The sequence below is a fragment of the Nannobrachium achirus genome, assembly GCF_963921795.1.
Source record: "Nannobrachium achirus genome assembly, chromosome: 9".
In the NCBI taxonomy this organism is placed as follows: domain Eukaryota; kingdom Metazoa; phylum Chordata; class Actinopteri; order Myctophiformes; family Myctophidae; genus Nannobrachium; species Nannobrachium achirus.
In genome coordinates, this window is record NC_137818.1 from 45,978,859 (window position 1) to 45,988,056 (window position 9,198).

Below are 9,198 nucleotides of genomic sequence, written 5' to 3' on the forward strand. Positions count from 1 at the left end.
GGAGGGGGCCGAGTCGAGTCCGAGACCGACGGGAGTCGAGTCCGAGTCGAGTCCGAGTCTGACGGGAGGCGAGACTGAATCGAGTCCCCAAAACCCGTTTTTTCTTTTTTTTTCTTCTTTTTTTTAGGTAGGCTACAGAAAACAACCTTTTTTTGTTGTTGTTTTTGTTTAGTTGTTTTGGGGGAATGAGGGTTCTTTGTTCTTTATTAAAACAATAATAGGTCTCCTCAAATTACCTTTGGTTGCTGTGGTTTAGACCAGATGGAGGGATTATATCTCCAAACTGGCTTGGGAACGCCTCGGTATACTCCCTGAGGGAGTGGAGGAAGTTGCTCGGGATAAGGAAATCTGGAGGTCTCAGTTGGAACTGTTACCCCCGCGACCCGATTCCGGCTAAGCGTTTGATGCCGGTTCACAGCCAAAATATCCAGCTCCATGTAGCCGGCACCTTAGGTTTGAGGGCGTTTTACAGTAGGCTACTCCATTGCTGAATGTGATGTTGTGAGCCAAAATGCAATTGTAAATGTCTGCTCGTTTTTACATAATGACATCAATCACATATGGTGAATGATGGATTCATTTATGTTCAGTCTCTCTCTAAATTAGTACCAGGGTTGGGAAGGTTACTTTTAAAAAGTATTCCTTACTTAAAGGTATTAACTAGTTACTGCCGCTACCATTTTTCCCAAACAGACATTAGAGTTGCTCCAATGAAAATGTTTCCCCCAGGCAGAGAACAAGTAGGCCTACTTTTGAGTGCCAATATAATAGTACAAATAAGACTTATACTGTAGTACAATATCCCAAATCACAGGCGATGATTATCCAGTCTAATGTCATGATATTAAAAAAATAATATTAATTACAAAATAATTATACTAATGTAGTCTAGGCTATAACATTTTAAACATTGCTGTTTTAGCTCTGTCATTGTAATAGAGCTGCATGATTATGGCAAAACTTATTAAACAAAATGTTATCTTAATGAAAAACTATTTTATTTTGACCAAAAATAAATTATTAGTTTCCCCATTCAAACACATTACATGCCTGTTTGCATTTCATTATTTAAGGTGATAAATACCTTATGTCATTTTAGTCTGATGCCTGTCAAACAATGCAAAAAAATTCCCCATGTCACTGTTGTTTTGATTTGTCTCAACCTCTCTAGGGGGACTTAAAACGTTACACTTCTCTCTGTTAATCAGTGTAGCCTACTTTGTTAAACTTTCGGACGAGGCTTGCTTAAAGAGTATTAATAGTTTACAGCTGGAAAGAAAACAAGACGTTGCATCTTAATCCAGCAGTGCGCGTGGATGATTTAAACTACACACAACGTCGTGTTTGGAAGCTGTTTACTACACTATGGAATACTATTATATATATCTATACTATGGAATTATTTATTTGAAACACAACACGAGGATATACTGCAGGTAGGAGAAAAGAAAAGTAAAGTGGACTGTGTTCAGTGTTGTCTGCTGGCTGCCGCTGCAGGGGCTCAGTGTGTGTGTGTGCGTGTGTGTGTGTGTGTGTGTGTGTGTGTGCGCGTGCGTGCGTGCACAGTAGTGCGTGTGCTTATCAGATGCGCGTCAGATAGCCTATGCTGCATTACTTAACGCTCTTAATGTTAACGTTAATGGGCTCCTCAACATATGGATATACATTTCTTCCTTTGCATTGTACTGACTTGACTTGACTCGAGTGGACTCGGTGGGGGGCGAGTCCCGAGTCAAATGGTCCGAGACCGAGACGAGTCCAAGTCAAATTGAGGGCGAGACCGAGACGAGACCGAGTCAATGAAAAATTGGACTCGAGTCCTGACTCGAGACGAGTCATTGACTCGAGTACTACAACACTAGTTACAGGTACTCATGGCAAGAAAGATACTCATTAACTTATACTATACAATGATATATCCTTATATTTCATACTGTAATATGGTTTGGGCAAGCAATTTTAAAACCAATCTCAATTGTATTTTTCTGCTTCAAAAACGTTTTATAAAAATGATTACTTTTTCTAACAGATTCACTAGTTCAACTCCATTGTTTCAGTCTCTCAGAATTCTCCCCATTTTTGCTTTAAACAACTTTCAAATATGCATTTTTGTATTTCAGTCAATTCATAAACTATTTCCAGACAGTTTTCAAAATGTATTTAAGTTTAACAATGAAATTCATAATTACTTTACCAGGTCAGCTGATGATTTGCATTCTAATTTCTTTAGGACAACAACCGCTCAATTTTCCATAAAATATAGAGGACCTCATTTTTGGAATTGTTTGCCACATCAAATAAGAGACAGTACAACCCTCAGCTCTTTCAAGAAACAACTAATGATGTTTTTGTTAGAAAACATAGATAGCTAGCCATTAGTGGGTTAGTTATGGATATGGTTGTCTGCATGTGATACTGGTATGTTGTGTGTGGGTTTATATTCAGTGTAGTATATATTTATAATCATCCATTTCTTATATTAACTATGTTATGGATAATTTCTGCCTTCACGGAAGGTTAAGATATACATACTGAAAAAATGAATACTTACAGTATTTCATAATTGTATTATTGGTAATAACTATTTTTCATTTTCTTGTAAAGATGATTCTAAGCTTGAATGATAGCTTTTAGGAAGGCCACTCGACAAGCCCTTCATGGGTTTTTTTGGGCCTTTCCGGCACATTATTTTTATTTTGTCTTTATTTCTTTATGATGTATTGTTTTGTCTTTTTTCTATTTTGTTGATCCATATGTTCTTTTAATAATGTGCAAATAAACTAAACTAAGCTAAACTAAACAGTGAACAGCTGAGGCAGGGCTACTGAGGAAAAAAACATACATGGACATAGAAGATTTAAACAGACAAATCATGGTTTAATATTGAAGTTATGAATGACATTGTAAAATATAGCGCAATGTGTGGTTGACGTGAGATCCAGTTTTACATTCAATGGGTTGCAGGTAGCAGAGGTGGCTATGATGTAGTGGTGCTATTTTATCATGAACACTAGTGAGGACCAATTATATGAAGATAGGTTGAAATGTGGTGAAGTCGTCCTTTAAGCACACATGATGCTAGGGTTTGGCTGTATTTTCCATCAACATGCATGTTGTCTGTGAAATTAATGCTTTCTTTTCTACAATTGTCACATAAGCCAACCCATAGTGCCCTCTAGGGGAAATCTTATTGTTTGTGAAAAGAAAGAAAGACATAACCATGTTTGAGGCAACTTCAGTGGAAAGGGCAGTGAATTGACGCCTATAGGCCAAAATAACTTTCAACCTGGTGTCCCTATTTGTGAAAACTCCAGTTCAAACCAAATTAATGCCATGTCTCTGGTTTACATACGCTTTGCATAGGTTTCTTAATCGAATGCAATAACATAGCCACCATTCCTAATGAAATGACAAACTGTCAGATGTATGGAGAAATTTGGAATAGGACTCAATCATTACTGATTAATAGAGCACAGTGTTTGGCCATTTGAGCTTATGTATTAATGCTGTGAACCAAATTTAATACCACATTTCTCTGGATAAAGGGTCAACAAATAACACTTCCAAAGAAAAATGTTATTTGCTATGCAATACCAACCAATATCTGTAGGATGTCTAAACATTACCATGTGTTTAACGGAAATGAGTTCCCCAAAATCGACTAAAACTCAAACTATTTACCTGTTATTTTTCCTCTACCAGCAAATTCTTATATTTCAATAAACTGCACAAATTATCAGCCGATATCTTTAATTTAACATATTTACATAATAATCCTCTTTGATCCAAGGAAGTTCACATTTTCATAAACCATTTCAAGTACAATCATACCAGAATGCAGGTACTGTAAAATTTATAAATCTGAATAAATTAACATTTTACTTAAGGCACACTCAGTAGTAAACAAACACCAAATAAATTGATCAGATGAAGCCCTTCAAAACGCAATATGGACAAAAGTGAAGCCGTATTCAAGAATGTTGACCGACTAGCCACAGTTACAGAACACATCACACTCCTCCACTGACTTGGTGGTTTAAGTTGATTATTTGCAGCTTGTGGAGGATACGCAAGGCAAAAACAAAATAATGAACTGCTATAATAGAAAAAGCCAAATGAAAGAAAACACAAGTCAGATAAATAATTACCATCTGTAAAACTAAGCTTGTTATTTATGCACTGCTCAATAATCATTGTTTGTTTAAAGAACATCAACAAAAAAGAAAATATACAAGTTGATCGCACAGAATTACAATGCATATATGTGCATGTACTGTATGTGTCATGTTTTGCTTTTAGACTGGCAAGTGTCGGTGGATGGAAGAAGCCTGTATGTGGCCAAAATAAATGCAACTTGATTTGGGAGCATATCTGAGTTTCTAGGGTCCACCGTGAACAGTACCCTGGGAACAGGAATGACCCCCTTGAATCACGTCAGCAAGGTTTGAACTTTGAAGTAGACACAGGGTGTTGTTTAGACATGCAAGTATGGAGAATTAGTACAGAAAATTCTGAAATAAATGTGAAAATACATTAAGAAGTTCATTATTAATTAATTTTGACCACCACTCCTACAGCATCCATGACCTTAGCATTTGTAGAAGTTGAGATCCCTTACTAAAGGGAGGCTGGTAACTTGTGGGAAGGACACCTTCCTTTACACAAGCATCAACAGAACGTGCTGTTTTATACACTCAACATTCACATAGAGAGTCCCTTCATTTTGTGCCGAGCAGGTTTAAAGTGCAAAGACTGTCTATCTGGACAAGACTCCTTCAAATAGTGGGATTGTCCTGTCAAAATGGAGAAGTAATGTGAGCACTGGTGACAGGCCGAGAGAATACTACTGGGCTGTTACAGTGTCATCTACATTGAGCCCCCTCATGCTAAATAATTTGTCACCCACAGGCTCAAAGCGTAAAACCAAGCAATTATGCCAACAGCACAAACTTAATTTTTGTGCAGCAATCCTGCTCTGCTATTTTGCACCTGACGTCATGGCTGCCTTCCTAAGGAGTGGCTTCTTCACCTGTGTTGGTCACCTGGTAAAGTCAGAGGCGGAGGGTTAGAACAGGGCAGCAGCAGCTATGATGGCTATGTAGATTCCCAAGGGAAGGAATGAAACCCATTACAGATAGGATAATGCACGCAGATATCTTAACAGTTATAAGCAAATGGTCAGTTTATAATTTGTGAGGTAAAGATTAATTTGTTAGGGTTGATAGAAAAGAGGCAAAGCCATCCTTTAGATTTCTACTTAATTTAATCAAGAGTGAATTAATCAATATAAAACATCATCAAAAACACAAAAACTGGGGTTAGTGGCAAGAGATTTAAGGAAAGGTTAGCACACAGTCCAAGCTCATTGCAAGTAAACAATTAGACTACAGCCGATATGGTTCTCCCAAGAGTTCTGCATCTTACCAGTTACCACCGTATTTTGTTAAGAAATCTAGGGAAAAGTAGCATGGTTATACATAAAGTAGACAGGAAGCAATGTGTTTTTGTACATTCTGGGCATGGCAGTAGGCGGCACCGCTCGACGAGGTTACTTTGATCCAGGTTACTCAATGAATTTTGAAGGACATTTTTACAAGGTGTGTAGAGCCATAATACAATTGTCAATATTATAGTGCTGTAAATGGCGAATTGTGGTCGAAAAGGACAGTGGAAACAAACTGAGAGGAACAGAGGAAATATTTGTTCACAAAACTATTATAACTTTGATACTTGAAGGCACCAGGAAAAGTTGAACTGTGTATCAACTAAACAGATATAAAACACAAAATGGCTTCCAGATCTTTATACAAGAGGCTTACCGGGGTAAAACATGAGCTATTTTTTGTCACTTAGATCGTCAAATATTATGCTATACTATACATATTCTGAAATACACAAAGTGCAGTGTAAGCAGATGTCTCGATAGCCTAGGCTAGCCATCACAGCTTCATCATTTAGGACTAATTGTAATAGGGCCAGTGAACAAACACGATGGAAGTAAGATTTTGTGATTTGCAATCTCGAATAAGGGCTACTTTTCTACTGTTGGATGTAAATGTAATTGTTACATATGACAACACTGTGAAAAGGATTGTGCCCTACTCACAAATTTGAATTAGAATTTACTTTCACACACACACACCCACTGAGCCCACTACTGCATCCAGGTTTGAAAAGAAAACAAAAGGGAAAGGTTGTGCACACAGTAAAATACTCTGTCAATTTATCCATTTGTAACTCTGAGAGAATTTGGTTACATTTGTACACTCTCTGAGTTAAATTAACAGAGAATTCTTCTGTGCAACCAATCAGGCCAACCACTCCAAACAGGACCCACAGATAATGGAGAAAACAATGTCAAGTCAACATCCAGAGAGAGGAGACAAACTCGAGCCCCAGAAATCAACACGCACCAGGAAAGGACCGATAGAGACAGGGAAAATCGTTGCCACCACACACAAAAGTCAAAAACCAAAGCACATAAGGTTCATCATGTTGCGTGTTTTTCATTCCAGTTCAAAGTATTGGGTTTGTCTGTGTGTGTTTTTATACCTTGCTCCTGAAGAGGGGCTTAGCACCAGGGCCACAGTACTCATTATAGATGAGCTTGAACAGGAACAGGTGGAAAAGGGTGATGAGTGAGGCCACGCTGAACCAGAAGAGGAAGGGCAGACCTGGGTACCTGTTTGCCATGTGCTCCTCATGGGCCAGGATGGCTTTGAGGTGCAGCGTGTGGCGCAGGTCCTGCAGGTGACGCAGATCCGTGGAGATGTAAAGCAGCGGCGTGATTGGCTGCGTCACCATCACGGGGAAGGTGTGGCCTTTCACCTCCGACGTCAGCTCCACCGGCTCGTTGAGGCAGCCCGCCTCGCAGGCGTACAGCTGCACGGGCTGCTCCTGGGGTTTGACCGACACGTGGAGGAACGGCTTCCCCTCCGCGTCCAGCAGCACCGCCAGGTTGATCAGGTCCTGGTTGTAGTGGATTCCCCTCAACGCGTAGCTGTTGTGCAGCACGTCCGGGTCGGCCTGGAACTGAAGGTGGTTCTCTGTGAACTGAAGCCCACCGAAGCTGAGCGTCATGCCCTGCATCACGCCGTGGGCTCCGGCCGCCACCAGTACCTTGCATCCTCTCTTCTGGAGCGTCAGGGTCCACAGCGTGACGAGCTGGAGGATCTGGGCAGCGCTGCTGACGCGCTCGGGCCACAGGTTCTCTGCGTGCATGGTGGCGTGCCCGCTGAAGCAGTGGTCGGCGTAGTTGAGGCTCGACTCCAGGCGCGCGCGCTCTTCGCTGCCCAACCTCCGGTCTAGCAACGGCGCCGTGGATGAGGAGAGGATGTAGTAAAGCGTGGTGTTCACCGTGTGGCTTGATGGTGTGTGGGAGTCTGTGATCTTCCTCATCTCCACACCTGTAATACACAAAAAGGATGGAGATTCCTGAGAGCCTGTATCAGAGTTGTGCTCTATTATTTTCAACTGAAGCAAAAACAATCTCTGTATTTATTCATTTACTGACCTTTATTTATGAGGATTTCTCCAGGGAAGACCATTGAGAGCCAGTACAATTATAAATTGCGATACAAATAATGATGAACAGAAGAATGTGGTGCTTGTCGAACTACTCACCGGAGATGAAGAGGTCCATCCACGCTTGTTGATGATCCACGACCAGGTCGTCTACGGTGGCCCTCAGCAGCTCCCCCAGCTCCTTCTTGGCTCCGTCTCGGAGCCTAGTGAAGGTCTCCTCCAGCTTGGAGGACTCTATGGGCTCTGACGTCCACACCACCGACAGGACGTTATCGGTGTAGTCAGACTTGGCCGATACCTGGATCCTGCTGCTCAGCCTTTTTGTGGCCACCACCACCAGCACGATGCGGTTCTTCTCCACCATTACTCTCCCAGAGGACAGCACAAACTCGTTGTCCTCCACTTTCTCCACGCTGGAGGAGAACTTGCTCCCAAAAGAGGGCGGTTCATAGGACACCTCCAGCGCGGCCGCCCTGTCGGATGGGTTGCTGATGTGAATTCGCTGGAGGTAAACGTTAGGGCGGCTGCGGTGTGCTATGAATTCCTCCCTGATGCTCACACAGTCCCGTGCCGCCTGTGAGGTGGCTGGCAAGATGCATCGCACCGAGAGCACAGACCCTTTTCGGAACCACAACATGGTAGCGTGGGCCTCTGCTCGCTTCCCCGGCAGGTGGACCCCCAAATTCGGGGAGTATTCAGTCTGGTGGACTGGAGCTGAACCCGGTTGAGAAGAGGAAGCTACCCATAATTTGTTAGAGTCAATGTCAACCAGGATATGTCCATTGCCTGATACGAAAGGCGTATCAACGTTCTCCTGAGGTGTGCTGTAGATTCCCTCTCCTCTGTCAACAAGGGACTTCCACCTGTGGATTTCAGTCTGAAGGCATTGGCCAGCAACTCCCCCTGACTTGTTTGAGCCACTGAAAAACCTTATCCCACTGTCTGCACCCATGTACCAGTAGAAAATGAGGAAAATTAACAGTCCGATGAGTAGTCGCCTTGCCCAACTGCTTGAAAGCAAACCTGGCAGACCCTTTAGTCTTTGCTGGAGCCACATTGTGGATTCAAGGGATGCAGCTGAACACGAAATTCAGTTTGCAAACAAACGAATAAGCTTCAGTGTTTTGAGTTTGTATCGACCCAGCTATGCCAGCCAGGTAGGCCCCTCAGACTTGGCTCATTGTTTCGACAGCAAATGATTGATGGAAGCTGACAAACTGGATTAGCTATCCGGGCTAACACCACGACTAGCGATATGAACTAAATCTACGGAAACTTTGCCCTAGTTCCTCACATCGTTACTATCAACAGTTATTATCATTCACATGCAGGTCACCAGACGCTTGTTAATGCCGGTCGTTACATTTCATGTCATTCTGAGGTGTGTCTGGTCCTCGGAAAAATCACTTGTTTGCAAACAAGCTCTCCGTCGTTGACACTTCTGGGTTTACTAAAGATGCCGTAAAGCTTTGCGTAATGAACGCAACCGGAACTGTCGTGGTGCCTGGCATTTCATCTTTTACGACAAGTGGTGGAAACTTTCACTTTCAACCAAAAGCATAGTTTATTTTTCGTGAGGATGAAAAGTAAATGCACCAGAACTTAAAATAAATCTTCCTAGACTAAAGGCGATCTTTCATATCACTCATACATCAGAAAGGGCTCGTCACACGA

The 9,198-nt window shown here is 41.9% G+C and overlaps 1 protein-coding gene across 1 annotated transcript; it reads right to left on the reverse strand.

The window, feature by feature from the left end:
• Positions 1–2,994: 2,994 nt before the first annotated feature.
• Positions 2,995–8,964, reverse strand: LOC308291259 (uncharacterized protein KIAA2013 homolog). The gene is made up of 3 exons (XM_080733238.1): positions 7,624–8,964; positions 6,553–7,406; positions 2,995–5,042 (listed from the first exon to the last, which is right to left on the reverse strand). Exons 1-3 carry the CDS (start codon positions 8,579–8,581, stop codon positions 5,010–5,012), a joined length of 1,845 nt encoding a protein of 614 aa, XP_080589364.1. The 5' UTR covers positions 8,582–8,964; the 3' UTR covers positions 2,995–5,009.
• Positions 8,965–9,198: the final 234 nt, after the last annotated feature.

What these genes read in the sequence shown, in the direction of transcription:
- LOC308291259 (XM_080733238.1), bottom strand. Translation starts at nt 8,581, where the DNA reads ATGTGGCTCCAGCAAAGACTAAAGGGTCTGCCAGGTTTGCTTTCAAGC. An exon ending in GATGGACCTCTTCATCTCCG is followed by an intron (nt 7,407 to 7,623) that starts GTGAGTAGTTCG and finishes TGTGTATTACAG; the next exon opens with GTGTGGAGATGAGGAAGATC. An exon ending in AGCCCCTCTTCAGGAGCAAG is followed by an intron (nt 5,043 to 6,552) that starts GTATAAAAACAC and finishes TGACTTTACCAG; the next exon opens with GTGACCAACACAGGTGAAGA.